Raw genomic sequence first — 16,742 nt, 5'->3', positions numbered from 1 at the left:
TGCATAAAATGACTGTCTTTTCAAAAGGATATGTTCATTTTACAAGGCATATGTGGAGTTCTACCTCGAAAAGCAGCTACAATTTCTCTCATTATGTCGACAATAGTTGTGACAATAGTTGGTCGAGTTTTGTAAACACTATCTTTAACATACCCCATAAAAAACAGACTAGATAAAATCAGGAGCATTTAAGTATTCTATTAATTTATTTTCTTATAAATTTAAGTATTCATATCAATTCTTTCCGATGTAGGATAAGTTTGCATTTTAGGCAAATTTCTGAGATTTTTTTTTTATTTTAACTGACACAAAATGATAACTATATAGTTGTTAAAGTTGGACTAATTAGACAGCTATGTTGAAGTAACGTCAGACATATCACAGCCACCTACATTTTATTAAGTAATAAAGATCTACTCAGATCAAATCATGTAAATAAAAATATCTAGGAAAATCTTTGTTTGAGGGGTAGGCAACCGTAATAGTATTTTGAAGTGATATTAATTCTCCATTGAATATCGGAATAATATACTGGGTGTTCCATTTAAAATAAAAGAGTAACATGCTTTTAAAAGTGACCAATGTTCAATATTAATTTTGTATCACCCTGTATAATTTTTTGGAACAAGTTTTAATTTGATTTAAAGTACAATAGTTAATTCTTTGAATAAGAAGACTAAGGAAAGAGCATATCAAAAATCTTAGGTACACCGCGATGGGCCTCAAATATGGCCAATGACTTAAATTCCGGTTTATCAGTGTCGTTCTAATTTTATTTAAAAAATGTAAAACTATGATGTAGGGTAGACGTGGGGTAGACTCAATAATTTGTTGTTTTATTTTACGTTGTGAATAAATGTTGGTAGTTATTAAAATTGTTATAAAAATATATAATTCTAATAAAAATAGATAAGTTATAATAAGTATTTATTAACACAAACATCCGATACGCTACTGAAGCAGGTAAGTCAAATTAACGTATCTAAATTTTTTGACATCTAATCTTTGACAAGTAATAAATAAAAGCTAAAATGCAAGAAAAATATATAATTTAGTTAATTTAAGTGAATTTCATAAATGATCGGTTTACTACACGTATGTATATTATATAGTCACTTACTAGCGAAAAGTTGTTCCATTATTTCACTCAATTTTTTGCCGAGATCTACCGCACGCTACACAACCAACTATTTTAGAGTCTTTTTCGATAAATCGCGATAGTGTCACTGTTAATTTAAGTTCTGCCACAATTTCCATCTAGATTTCTACCTTTATACAACTATCAGTAGTAGAATAAATAATAAATAACATAAAATAAGCTCCATAAAGACTGACAAATCCACAAAATTTCAAATCAAATTCAAATGTGTCAAATGAATCGTCAAACAGAACTGTCAAGGATCCCCACCCTAGAGAGCTTTTATGGTGGCTTTTCCGCCCACCATGCATGAATACATGGATAGCATTATGCTCCTTCCTTAGTCTTCTTATTCAAAGAGTTAATTTAACTACATATTAGGCTATACCGGGTAAATTCCAATTTAGGTAGCTTTTATTGTAATTTAAAAATTGTTCTTTATTTCTAGAAAATGTTAAATATGTCAAAAACCTTACATTTTAGTCATATACTTCTCTTATAAAACTCACCTTTATTTTTCTATTAGAATCTGAAAATCAATTAATATATAGGGTGTTCCATTACAAAAAACACAACTTTGATATGTAACTTTTTTGGGGGGACACCGTGTAGAACTCTCTATATTTTTAAAAAGTGCTCTGAATTAACCTACATATGCTCACAAAATTTCATTTCAATACAAGCTGTCGTTCTCCGTGAAGCCTCCGCGACGTATGAGACGCGCCACCCTGTATATGTTACGGACCTTTACCATAGTACTTTTTTTTTTAGCATTTTAGCCAATAACCTAAGTACCTAATTTCATCAGATAATATCGTCATAGGCCGAATATTTACGAAACTAACTAGTAATTAAGGGTCGTGTTGAATATATTGCTTTTTTATTGGCTTTGGTCAGTTATTGTTCGGGTAATAATGTTATTGGCTACATAATATTTCGAAGTGATAGGCATCATCAGAATAATCTAGCTAACATCGATTTCGTGAATGCCTTTAAAAGGGCATTTAATATATGTTTACATCCAAAATCCCAAAAATACGAAAAAATATAATATTTATATTCAAAAGGAGGTTCAAGAAAATTCACAAACATATCAGTAATATATACCGTTTGAAAATGTCTCTGTAAAAAGAATAGGTTAGAACGCGGCAAATCAACAAATCGCGGAAAAACCGTTAAATCTTAAAAGAAAGTTACTATTCAAAATTATTCCTAAATATTAGTGATGGGAAAAACCGATTAATTTCAATAATCGAGTACTCGAGTTTCAAGCGACTTCAATAATTGGGCGATCGCTCGAGCGAAATTTCGCTCGTATTTAAAAAATACGGTTTTTCGCCCGTCGCTTGTTGTAGTCGCAAGTGGACAACTAGTACAAGAGACGAGTAATTCGCTTGATTTAGTTTAGTTTAAAGCATTGTCGGTGGTCGTCGGTGTAGGTCGTAAAATTTTGTCAGTCAGATACCCAATGGATAACGTCGTATAAATATGCTACCTGCAATGTATGTAGAAAATTCGCTCGGCGTTGTATCAAGTATGTCACATTAAAATTGGATTTCAATTTATTTCATTCTAGGATCGCTTGCGTTCCTAGCGCATCGCTCGTAACTCGCCACTTGCATCGCTCGTTCATAGTCGAGCGATGTCGGTTACTTCAATAATCAAGTATTTGAGCGATTTTTCGCTCGAGTTATCCCATCACTACTAAATATTTCTAATATACTTTTTACTAAAGACATGTTGTATCAGTGTATAGAATTTCTTTTGCCTTCGTTACATTTTTCTCAGTGTATTAAACCGGCGATCACTCATTGGGCTGATAGGTATTGTGACTATGGAAAAAAATAAACTTGCATTGGCCTGAACTTTCTATTTTATATTAGCCCTCAACATTAAGCAATAAAAAGCACAAATATACAGGGTGGCACATCGAAAACGTTCCGCAAAGCATTACGGCCAGGGTATTTATTTTTTCAAAAAATCCAAAAACACGTCAATTTTGTTTGTGAGGGGGACAACTTTTGCCCCCAAAAATAATTGCAAAATCTTTAACCCTCTAAGCGGGGGTGTCATCCCCCATTTTTTTTTCAAATGGGAAGGAGGGTCAAGTAGCGCCGCAATGAAATGAGCTTTCTATTCTCTATATTTCCCCGCTTCGTTTTTGAAAATCGGTCGAGTCATTAAGAAAATATGAAGGATTGAAATTTGAAAAGTTTATTTAAACATTTATCAGAGTAAATGATAATTAAGGATAAATTCCTTCGACCAATTTAGTGTTTTTTCTTATTATTTCTAGATGTTTACGCATTTTTTCACTTGCCACAAAGTTGAACGATCAGGTGCGGTAGTTGCTAGATAGCTGTTCTGTGACTTGTGCGTTGAAGTTCTTCTCAATATCGTTAAACGGACCCACAATAGAACTTTCAAAAATACCAGCCCACACGTTCAATTTCTGAGGGTTATGTATGTGCACCTCGTGAAAAACCCTGGGGTTGTCCTCAGCCCAGTACCGACAGTTGTGCCGATTAACTACACCGTTCAAAAAGAAAGTACACTCATTCGAAAAACACACATTAAATAGGAAATTATTATCATTCGCCACTCGTTCACTCATAGTTTCACAAAATTGCAAGCAACGATCAAAATCGTCTTCGTTGAGTTCTTGTACCAACTGAATTTTGTACGGGTGGAACTTGTGTTTTTTTTAATATCCTTTGGACACTTGGACGATTCACGCCGGTCTTATTGGCTAATTTTCTTGTACTCAGAATACTGTCCATGGCAACTTGGCCCAATACGAATACCTCCATAGCTTCATTTACTACAGGATTTTCCCTCTGCCTCTTTTTATTCATAACGGAACCAGTTTCGCGAAATTTTGCTACTAACTGGCGAACAATTTTGCCATAAAGGTGTTTGTCAGGATGGCGTTCATTGAATACCACAATTGCAAACATCTAGAAATAATAAGAAAAAACCGCAAATTGGTCGAAGGAATTTATCCTTATCATTTACTCCGATAGATGTTTAAATAAACTTTTCAAATTTCAATCCTTCATATTTTCTCAACGACTCGACCGATCTTCAAAAACAAAGCAGAAAAGTATAGTGAATAGAAAGCCATTTTCATTGCGGTACCACTTGACACCCCTTCCCATTTGAAAAAAATTGTGGGATGACCCCCGCTTAGAGGGTTGAAGATTTTGCCATAATTTTTGGGGCAAAAGTTGTCCCCCTCACAAACAAAATTGACGTGTTTTTGAATTTTCTGAAAAAAAAAATACCCTGGCCGTTATGCCTTGCGGAACGTTTTCGATGGGCCACCCTGTATGTAAGATATACATATACATTTTTACTTACAATACGGTGACTGACTCTTTTTACATAAAACGAACAAATATGTAAAAGCCTACTTCAAATGTTGCTGCATATTATCTAAAATGACTACACAAAACACACATACCTAACCTTACATACCTTAACAGTAATTTTTGGTGCAAACGCCGAAGGGTCCATATACGATGGCGTATGATTATACACAGCACCCTCATCTTGTTCCTGAAATTAAAAAGAAAATAATTAACATTTTACGTTTAATTAATACTTTTCATGATTCTTCAATAAATATTCAGGTTCAATATACAGGGTGTTTCAAAAAATATGTGCCATCTCTCGTGGGGAGTTTCCTCTCTAATGGCGCATTCTCACGACTCGTGTACTTGACAAACATTTGAAATTGGTATACAGGGTATACATGGTGCGTGGGGCATCTACACATTATTTCTAAGTTATTTATTATAAGCTTGGTACATTTCAGTTGATTTCAACAACGCCTCAACGGAAAAAATCTGAAATTATCACTATATAGTTCACGCCGCCGCGCCGCGCCTCTACGTCATGATGATCGCATTAAAATAATATTGAAATCGTGGTTTTGTCATAATATTTAATAGTCTAAGAGCTAGCAACGTTTTCGAGAAAGTAATTTAAGACGTCTTGCTCTTTGATATATCCTTTACTATGCTCTCTGGAACAGCATGCGGCCGGTCTGGCTGCCGATACTCGTTGCGTTCACTACTGCGCATCGGAAGAAGATCCTATATATTTTTTTTAATTTAGTCCTATAAATTCTAGTATTGAATATAAGTCGAACATGTCTCCATAGCGCAATGCGTAGAATTTTCGACTACGAACCGAGGATTCAGAGTTTGAATCCGGGTCAGGGCAAAGACTTTTTGATTTTATTTTCGTTTATATGCTGATAATAAAATATTAAATAATTATGGTGATTAAAAAAAAACAAATATTTAATGCTTTACTATCAGAATATAAACGAAAATAAAATAAAAAAGTTTTTGCACTGACCCGGATTCGAACTCTGACTATACTCGCTTAATAGGCAGAACCTCTACGCACTGAGCTATTATGGAGACTCAAATTAAAATAAATATTAAATTTCTAAAAATTAAACTAAAGTAAATATTAATTTTCTACAATATATAAATTTCAAATATAAATTAAAATTCAACATATATTAATTAAAAAATAAAAAAATAAACATAATTCTTAACTTGTTCTTAACTAACATAACTAAAAAATTTTATCCTACAAAATTGAATATCAGCATATACAGATTGAAATAATTTACTCTCAACTTACATTACTAATAAAAAAAATATATAAAAAAATATATAAAAAAATATATCACTCAAAATAAATTTAACTAATGCTTAAGTCATTTTCTTTAAATTGTGCATTGAGGTATGATTTGATTATTGCCTTGTTTTTTCTTTCAATTTATCTAATTATAGTTGATTATACGGCTCTCCTCACCTTATGATTTTAGTCTAGTTGTTTTTAATTTTTCAAATTTAGCATACCATATTGTTATCTTGATTGAACAATTTTTGTGATAGATATAATGTTTTGACTTTGTAAAAAAATTTTGGCTTTTTAACTTGTTGTGATTGTATTTTATAAATTTGACCTCTGTAATTGTTTTTAGCTTTGGGCCTGATGATGGGAATATTTTAAATTCCCGAAATATGTCGCCCCCCTTGCTTTTTTAAGCATTAAAATTTAAATTAAATAACTTAAAGATTGTGAGTTATTGTCCTTTTACCCGCCTTCAAAGGTTTTGCTTTGATAATATGTACTCACACTGGGTTAGAGAACGTTTAGTTTTAGTGATTAAATGTTTTATGAACATCTTCTAAAATTATAATTATCTACCTTTCAAAGAAAAATTTCGTTATAGCCGAAATAGCCTCACTAGCAAAACCGGTGATTAAAACTATGCTCGCTACCGTAGTTGAACTCATTTAAAGTTTTTTAACTGGAGTTAGACCTTCTGAAGATATCAAAATATCTACTTTTTTATTTTTATTTTTAGAATTTTCACAAATTATACTTCCTAACACTTTTAGAATAATTAAATAATACATTTTTTGTATACTAGCTATTTATCTATCTAAAACCGTGTATTTGTATATGCCAATTTTTTTTTTCGATATTCTCCGATGGTGGCAGCACCGGCGGAGAATACACCAAGCCCATAGGAACTACGCCGCATTCTCGCCAGACCCTGTATGCCAAAAAAAATACTTGCCAAGTAGACGAGTTGTGAGAATGCGCCTTTACAGCGCTGTCAGATGGAGCGGAGCGTCCGCGCTGTTTTTGTGTTGCTTGTTTTTTCAAGATAGAAAGAATCAGACAAAATCATCATCCGGAAATCATCCGGACGGAGCATATGCGATCCATGTGGAATTGTTCATTTAAACTCATGGAACTCGCGGACGCTCCGCTCCATCTGAAAGCGCTGTTAGATTTATTTTTCATTTCTAAAAACCACACCTAATTTTTTGCACTTATCTCGTTCATTAACACCCTGTATAATATGGCAACGGAACTATCTAAGTAAATTGAGTAATTTCTTACAGCTTAGAATCGTTATCTCAAGCTATTTAAGATATCATTCGTCTATGAAAAAAGAAACTCGTAAGTTTGAGAACAAAATATCAATATGATGTTCAAAGTTTACGTAACTTGGGACACTCTGTACAGAAAGAATACAAAATATTACTCATAATAATTAGTCCCGGACCCATTAAAGAATGTAAATTGTTTTGAGGCTTAAGTTTCTAGCGTGTTTTATGTTGAGATTATTTAAATCGAAGGTCCTCGCGGCATCGTTTAAAATGCCATTCCGTTTTTAAAAGCTGGAAATTACAAGCCACCACTACGATAAACAACAAAAAAAACATGAAAAGCCTTGTTGGGACGTCTACTAAGAAATGATAAATTATAGGGTTAATGTTAGCTAGAAAATATCCTGGTAATTTTTATTTAATATAGGAGTTAAGAAGAGATTTGAAAAACATTAAATCAAAAAAAAATACGATACAAAAATTGTAATTTGATTTTAACACTGTTTTATTGTAGTTTAATAATAAAATTTAAATATTTTTTAAGAAATTACATTTCAGTGAACTGTAATTCTTTATGTAGCGATTGTTAAGTTATTTAAAGTTTTTCTTAAATGTCAAAACTATAATTTGAAGAAACTGTTTTTATAAACAGTTTCTAAACAAGAAATAAGTGTTTGAGAAACTTAATTCGAAACCAATTAAAGTTTTAGTTACGTAATCGAGGGCGCAATTTTTAAATTCATTGTTGCCAACCATCGACATATTTGGCGCCGGGCTGACTAAAGCTTGATTTTCATGCATCCGTTATACCCTTATACGTTGATCCGACGGTGCTCTGATTGGTCATAGCGTTTTCGCGCCACTTTTCATCCGTAAATATTTTACTTCAGCCCGTCAGCGAACCCGTTCATACGATAACGGACGTTTTGACACTTTTTTGACAAATTTAATCTAACTTTAATAAAAATATAAGTAAATTAGCAAAATCGTTATGGAAACGAAAATATAAAATGACACAAACGTATATCCGATAAACGGAGGCATGAAAATGCAATAAATTTAAAAACTGCGTTATTTTCTAACCAATCAAAGTCTTTAAATTCTACCAATAAAATTAATATCGTATCAACGTATCGTCAGACAACGGATGCATGAAAATCAAGCTTAACTGGAACTTAAATTTCCCGCTGGGGATTCAGGTGGTAGATCTGTTGTAAAAAATATCAAGTTGCCACATTTATCAGATTATTTATTTCCTGACATTGAAACATTCGTTTGGATACTTTAGTTTTGTATTAGGAGATTTTGGTTTAAATGAATTGTGTTGTGATAACTTTAAGCTTAAAAAGTTTTACTAGCAGACCTTGCACTCAAACATCGTTCTTTTTAGGGCCCCTTTAAGTGTACAAGATAGCTTAAAGGTACATTCAGGCTGAGAGCGTCGAGCGTCGCGTCCGCCCCATTGAACTCGAACCCCGACTTTCAGCGGACGCTAGTGCAACGCCAAACGCGACGCTGTCTGCCTGAACGGTCTAATTTAAGTTAAGTGAATTTATTCCATTTTGACACGCGGACGCGACGGAAACGTGACGCGACGCTCGACGCTCTCAGCCTGAATGTACAGCTGGTTCCAATAAAATTGAATACGATTTAAAACATATTTTTATTATTTCGGGCAGTATATTCTATGATACCAGTCTCTCATTTCTCTACTCATGTCATGCTGTCATTCTGAAAAATTTATTTGCCACTTTGTCAACAGCAAAGTTCTCTTCTTCTCTCTCTTCTTTTTTTATGATGGCTCTGCTACAAGGCAACCGCCAGAAAAGCAAAGTTCTTTTATTCAATAATCACAATAACCTTAACATGGTTGGCGCCGGTCGGACGTGAAAGACGGTTGAGCGTAAAAAATCCTTTTTCTGAGATAGAATTTAATTCAGGTTCCAATTTCCCATTGTTTTTAGTTCGTACTTGTTTTTGGTGAGTGTTTTCCATTTTATTAAGTAGTTTTAGTTTTTTGCTTATATTATCATAACCCTAATATCCTGCTGACCCTTCCTGATCGTTCCTGATCCTATGCTAAATGGGGAAGGGGGGCCTACGGGTCCTCCTAATGATTTCGTTCGAAAATTAGCCCATATTTTATCGCCCCAAAATTACAATTTAAGTTTGAGTTTTGCAAAAGGTATATGTCAAGAAATACCCGTAAATGTCATTAAGCACCTGGAAGAGGAACTTTATGAAATTAGAAACAAATATATAGAAGATGTTGAAGTACAGCAAGAAATTTCTCAATGTTTTTTTAATATTAGGAAATATACAAATAAAATTTCAGAGTATGATATTTCTGCCTTTCCTCCCTTCCTTGCAGTTATCCAAGGTGAACGTTCCCTTCATCCTATGAATGTTGGAAAATATTTATTTCAAAACAAAGTTGAGGGAATTAAAAAAATCGAAAGTAAAGGGAGAAATAGAATGGGCATATATTTTAATACTCCTGAACAAGCTAATTCATTTGTCAATAATAAAGAAATTTTAAATAAAAATTGGTTAATTACTATTCCTCCCAGGATGATTACTTGTAGAGGTGTAGTGTGGAACATGGGTGATGATATATATGAAGAAGATATTATTAATTATGGTCTAGGTATAAGGGGTAATTCCAGAATCAAAATTTTAAATGCCCGTAGAATTTATAAAAGATTTCGAAATGAAAATAATACCATGACAAGGAAAAGGACTAATTCCTTTATTATTACATTTAAAGGTAATCAAGTTCCTTTAGATTTAGAATTGTACAATGTTTTACGCGAAATTCATACTTATAAAATTCCAGTAGTTATATGTCATAATTGCTACAGATTTGGACATAGAATTCTGCAATGTAGGAGTAGGAAAAGATGTATAAAGTGTAGTGATACTCATGAAGATGATGATAGATGTTCTTTAAATCAACTAGAAATTAAATGTATTAATTGTAAAGAAAATCATTATCCCACTAACAAGGAATGTAAAGAATTTAAAAGGCAAATTATGATTAATGATGCGATGGCTAAGCATAACATATCTTTTTTTGAAGCAAATAAATTATTTCCAAAGGAACACGTTTCTTCTCCAGATAGTCAGCATTTTCCCGAGACTTTAGTAAATTTGTCTGTTCCTAGATCTGTAAAGAAGCATCATTATATTTCTACCTTAAAGAAAAGTAGACCTCGTTCTCCTGTTTCACAAAGGATACAAACCAAAATATCTTATAAAGACATCCTTTTTCCTGATTCGGCTAGATTATCATCCAGTCCAATTTTAAATAATTTATCACAATCTGAAATTTAATCTACTACCTATGTTCTCGTATTATCAAGAAATCGTTTTTTTAACTTAAAACTAAAAAAATTTCCAAATTTTTTTTCAAAAAATTCCCAATTTTCAAAAAAAAAATTTTTGACAAAAAATACCTATAGGCGTGTTTCTGAAGCCGAAATATACTACCAGTTAAAATACTTGCATTTATTTTTTATTTATATCTTTTCTATTTAACATGTGCTATCTCTCGTGGCATTTCTCAAAAATAAGATTTATTTTTCATATCAACATAGGTCCGATTCTGCTTTGTTTCATAGCTACAAGGGGTTACAGTCTTAATAATCAAAATAAAACACTAAATCATCACAATACAAGAAACCAAATATCTGCTCCTAATAACCTAATCTTTGTGCGCCACTGACTTTTTTTCTTTTGATATCAAAATTGTGTAGGCCGTTTAATGCCAATTAAAATTTATCTCTTGATATTTTGTGGAATTCGGCCTCCTTGATGAGATAAACGCAATTTTATTAATCACAATTAATAAAATTAAAATAAAAATAAAATTAATAAATTATATATTTTACCTAATTTATTATTAAATATTATTAGTATTAGAAGGGTATTAGTATTACTAGTATTACTATTAGTCCAACCTATACAGTAATTTCAAATAAAAAAAATAATGGTATTTAAGATAATTACAAAAAAACAAATTTTACAGTTTTAACATCCTGTAACTCTATTTCGCTAACAAGAGAAAAAAGTCAGTGGCGTACATGCTTTTTTTAGAAATATATTCCAGTCACATGATACAAAGAAAACAAGATATGATCGATAGAGGCTCTAATTTCGTTCAGTTTGCGCATATCACCTGTAACGTCACAGGACATACAAAAAATATCCATATTGTTCAATTGCCACTAATAAAAAAATAAAAAAGACCTAAAATAGAGAAGAATTAGGGCATAACCTCAAAAGTTATGTCAAATCATTGATCTTGACATTTGAAAAGTAATTTTCACATTTATTATGTGCCATTAGTTTGACGATTTGAAATTGGCGCGCAGAGCTTGCCGACCAATGGTGCCGTTATCACCTATGACGTAGTGACCAACCTGCGCAATATCATACCTTGTTTTCTTTGTAACATGTTCCTGTCATAACCTATATGTACGTGCCTGGTGAATATATCGACACTTTTTTAGCTTTAAAATATGTCGCATTTATAGTAAATTTTACCCTCAAAATTTCATTCAAAGCGCTAAAAGTACTTGAAAGAAAATTATAATAAATCGAAAAAATATTAAGACTTTAACACCCTTTAGCTACGAAACAAACCAGAATCGGACCTATGTTGATATGAAAAATTAATCTTATTTTTACGTGAGGAATCTCCCCACATGTTTTTTTAAAATACCCTGTATAATATAGAATCAGAATCAGTATTTCTTCCTTTAAAATTTCATGCAATAGTCGAGAAAACATAATTTGTAATAAATTAAAACAATAATTTTTAACAAATAATATATTCTTATATAAAACTGAAAAAAATTGAAAAGCCGCAAGAGTGTTACATGCATGGTCTTGCGGAAGTCTTGCCACTGGTCGGTTTTGTAGATCTAACACTAATCTTGATCTTGGTCGTGCTTTTATGCAGGCCCAAGACCAGTCTCGCCGATCGCTAAATATCAATAATAGGGTAGTTAATTTTCAGATATTATAATAGCAACAATAATATAAATCTATTTATAGGTAAGGTAAAAACCGTTCCTATAAAACTAGCTTTTTGGTTAATAATAGTGAATTTTATGTTGTCATTGTTTTTATTAATAAATTATAATAAGCAAAACAAATAACTTCTAAATTACATTAGATCATTCAGAAATCATCCTCTATAATCACTTTGGTCTACTAAGACCATCATCAGCTTACTCAACACAATAGATTGATTTTGCTGCTTCGCCTGCGACAATTTAAAAGGAAAGAAAAAACCTGTTAGAGAACGAAGATTAAGCGTGAAATGGAAGCGAGGTAGGTTTGAACAAGTGAAGATGGGCTAACGCACACGTACGTAGACAGAGGCGTATCTAGAAAGGTTCTTATTGGGGTTCAAAATTGATTTTGGTGCCTAGACCCACCAAACATTATAATAAACATTATGTAAAATAAAAGACACGCTTATTGAAACATTACCCACTTAGAGTTCATTTTTTTACTAAAAGTAGGTATAAAAATCATCATATACCGGGTGCGTCGCAAAAGTGGCTCACCCCCTATAACTTTTTTATTTTATCAGATAAAAAAAAACGAGATTTGGTATATTAGTATATGACATAATTTAGGAATGATTGACGTATTCAATTGTTTTCGGTCACTTCCTGTTTCACCGGAAATGACTACAACTTTTAATTTTTAAATTGCAACCTCGGTATTTTTTTACTTTATTTCATAGAAAATGACAGTCTGAATCGAATGGCATATCATATGTAAACTTTTGAAATATTCGCTCAAAAACAAATTGTATTTTAAATTTCAATCTAGAGTGCCATAACTGTGTCAAAAACACTAATTTTTAACCAAGGAGCCTTGGAAAAATAGATTTGATCGTCTAATGTTTTTAGTGTCTTTTCCTAGCCGGTTAAAATATGCCCAAATCGTATTTTTAACAACATCTCAATTTTTCCAAATGGAACGAGTGTGCATCTACACAGTATTTCTAAGATATTTATTATAATTGCTTGGTGCATTTCAGTTGATTTCAACAAATTCCGACCGCAGCGCCTCAACGAAAAAAATCTGAAATTATCACAATACCGGGTGCGTCTCAAAGTGGCTCACCCCTATAACTTTTTTACTTTTTCAGATAAATAAACGAGATTTGGTATGTTAGTATATGACATAAATTAGGATTGATTGGTGTATTCAATTGTTTTCGGCCACTTCCTGTTTCACCGGAAATGACTACAACTTTTGATTTTTAAATGTCACCCTCGGTATTTTTTACTTCATTCGATAGAAAATGACATTCTGATTAGAATGACATATCATATGTCAACTTTGACATTCTCGCTTAATAAAAAATTGTATTTTAAAATTCAATCTAGAGTGCCATGGCTATGTTAAAACACTAATTCTCTATCAGGGAGTCATGGAAAAATAGATTTGATCGTCTAATGTTTTGTGAGTCTTGTCCTGGCCAGTTAGAAAATGCTTAAATCGTATTTTTAATCATATTTCAATTTTTTCAAATGGAACGAGGGTGGCTCATTAGCATATTTGGAAAAGGCATTTTTTTACGAATAATTTGATACCATACACTTGGTATTTCGAGTCAAATTGTCGTTATGAAACGCATGTTACAATTTCAAATAAACAATATGGAAAAATGTCAAAAGTTGACATATGACATGTCATTCTATTCTATCGATAAAGTAAAAAAATACATTCAACATTACAAGTAAAAAAAAGTATTTCATTTTCTATCGATAAAGTAAAAAAATATCGAGGGTGCCATTTAAAAAATTGTAGTCCTTCCCGGTGAAAGCAAAAATGATCAAAAACAATTGAATATGCCAATCAATCCTAATTTATGTCATATACTAACATACCAAATCTGGTTGTTTTTTCTGACAAAATAAAAAAGTTAATAGGGGTGAGCCACTTTTGAGACGCACCCGGTATATGTCAGTACTACATGTTTTTATTTCTAGTAACTAAATTTTTAGTTATATTTGCTCTTATTTATTAGTTCTATGTTCTATGTGTTGTTGTTCTTATTTGTTGGTGTTACGTTCGGTTTTGTTTTCTTTGTTGTTTTATATAAATTTCCTGACTAAACAGAAAACGCCTGCCTATGGGGAAGATTCAATATTACATAAAACTGACAATATAAAATCTATCAAGCCTTTTTCACTGTTCATTTTTGCTTCTGACTAGGGATGGGGATGTTATGATATATCGATACAATCGAATAACAATAGGCGACCTTAAAATTATAGATACCTATCGACAAATCGTCATCTATCGACATATTGATAGCATTAAGTAAAAAAAGTATCGGTTAATCATAATTATCAAATTATATCGATAGTTATCGAGATATCAAAAGGCCACTTTAGAAGACCACTTTAAAACTTCATAAGCCTGCTTTTTATACTAAATGATATACTTTTCTAGTATATCGATAATATATCGATGTTACTATTATTTGATATATCGATAATCATCGGTATATCTAATAACAATAGGTGACCTAAAAATTATCGATACATAAATATGCCGATATCTATTAATATATCGATAATCCTGTATTGGTAATTCGATAATTATCGATAAATCAAGGTCTAAAATATATCGATAGGTAAATTAATATTGTAATAAGTAAATTAATATATAAGTAAATTAATATAATCCATTATTGTCCATCCCTAGTTCTGAAGACGCAGGGAGATAGGAAATATACTTCCCGAAACGTTGAGTTAATTAATATTTGTATTTTTTCGCTTTAGTGAATTTAAAAAATCGGATCTATTTCCAGTACACTGAATTGATTAATCGTTGTTTTAGATAACAAAAAATTGTTGCAAAATTGAGACCGTCATGAAACAAGAATCTAGATCCGCCGCCGCTGTCTATAGTACCGCCCGACCGCAAACGGCGAATAGGGCGGATATCGAAACCCGTTTGAGAAGAGCGAGAGTGAAGACCGAGGACCGAAGGGAAAAGGGAGGAATAAGACACAGAATCATATCCAGTAAACCATAGAGAAGGAATGAAGAAGCGGGGGAAGAAGAAGGGAACGTATATGTACTATTTTAATAGGGTATACATTAGGACCTACTATAACACCAGACAGGCCGGAAGAACACATATACTTTTAATTTATAGTCCTATAAATTCAAATTTCAGAAATTATTAAATATGTTTAACATTTTCTTGTCTTATTAATTATACCGATTATACCGATATCTCAATTATTAAAGAAAATACAATGTTTCAAAGGAAAGTCGGATTTTTATATTGATTTTACCGACATTCACATTCGAACTTATTTTTTTCTACTGGGTATAGGCATTGTATTTTATAATTGTTTGAATAAAGTGTGTGTGTCTTCCACCACGATATCCATCTCCCCATTCTTTATTCTTTTTATGACACTACCAATCGCCTTTTGAGACAGATCCTCCCAAATCTCAACTACAGCAGCTGCTGTTTCTTCGGGATTTTGAACTGCGGAAAATCTGTATTTTAATCGTTTATATAACATGTCCCAAACGTGTTCGATCTTATTATGAACTGGGGAATATGTAGTCCAACGCATTGTTCTTATTGAGAAGACGGCGTGACGTTCAGATAGTCGTAGACACAACGAGCCACGCGAGGGCGGGCATTTTCGGTGCATTAGAAAAAGCTCCCAACGATTCTGTTCATTACAAGAAGAATATTTCACTTTCTGACACACAAACGCTCTTCATTTGTCAGATAGTTATTTTTTAATATCTTTCATAAACGATTTTCTTTCGAAAACTGGTCTAAACGATAACTGATTAGTTATCGTTCTTGTTATCGTTGATTCTCGCTACTTAACTAAATTACTTGATACTCAACTAAATTACTAGCTGTGTCTGAACTAGGCTTATATGGCTATTTTGATGATTTCTTTAAGCAATATGTAGCTAAATTATTTGACTTTTTAAAATCTCTTTTTAAATTAAAAATGAAAGTTCCCATCTGTCAATTATACTAATTATACAAGAAAACAAAATGTTGATATTTTGGTGAAACTTTGAAACACCCTGTGGAATGTTAACAAAGCAAGGAATTGGAAAATCTATCTATTTTATCATCTAGGTATGTCTTTTCTCGATAGTTTGTTCTTTGATTCATCTAAATAGCTTTATTTTTATTGGGGATATTCGATTTTAAATAAGACACTAACGATTTACAGCAATTTTATCATTAAAAGCGTGCTTTTTCTTTTGGATCCGCATAAACACACTTTTTATTTTTGTAATGTTACTATCATTGAATTATTATTGTTGTTTGTTGACGTTTACTCTATGTTCGTTTACTCTCTTTTAGTACAGATGGTTTTAAGTTCTGAAGTATCGGCTATTGCTGCTTTAATTGATCATGGTAGAGATAAACTTTTATTAGATATAACCATCTCTGCTAGAATAACTGCGCAACAGGCAATAATAATATGATTTTTAAAAGACAGTGACATTACATAAATCAAGACTATTTTATAGGGCTGTTAACTGGGACCAAAAGCAAAGGTATGGTTTTAATTTAAAAATATGAAAACATGTTAGTGTCTTCTTCAAAAGCGAATATATCCAAAAAAAAGCTATTGAGATGAATCAAAAAAC

General features: G+C 32.1%; 1 protein-coding gene across 2 annotated transcripts in view; it reads right to left on the bottom strand.

Annotated features, from left to right (window-relative positions):
- Window positions 1-16,742, bottom strand: part of LOC115878143 (1-phosphatidylinositol 4,5-bisphosphate phosphodiesterase gamma-1) — a 92,130-nt gene that overhangs the window by 31,737 nt on the left and 43,651 nt on the right. For both annotated transcript variants that reach the window (XM_030894522.1, XM_030894521.1), the window contains exon 14: window positions 4,616-4,696. In XM_030894522.1, the coding sequence (XP_030750382.1) occupies window positions 4,616-4,696 (81 nt within the window). The remainder of the gene's footprint in view (window positions 1-4,615; window positions 4,697-16,742) is intronic.

The sequence above is a fragment of the Sitophilus oryzae genome, unplaced genomic scaffold (genome assembly GCF_002938485.1).
Source record: "Sitophilus oryzae breed Bouriz unplaced genomic scaffold, Soryzae_2.0 scaffold_1500_pilon_pilon, whole genome shotgun sequence".
Lineage (NCBI taxonomy): Eukaryota > Metazoa > Arthropoda > Insecta > Coleoptera > Curculionidae > Sitophilus > Sitophilus oryzae.
The sequence above is the reverse complement of the archived record's forward strand: the minus strand, read 5'-3'. Positions and strand labels throughout refer to the sequence as shown.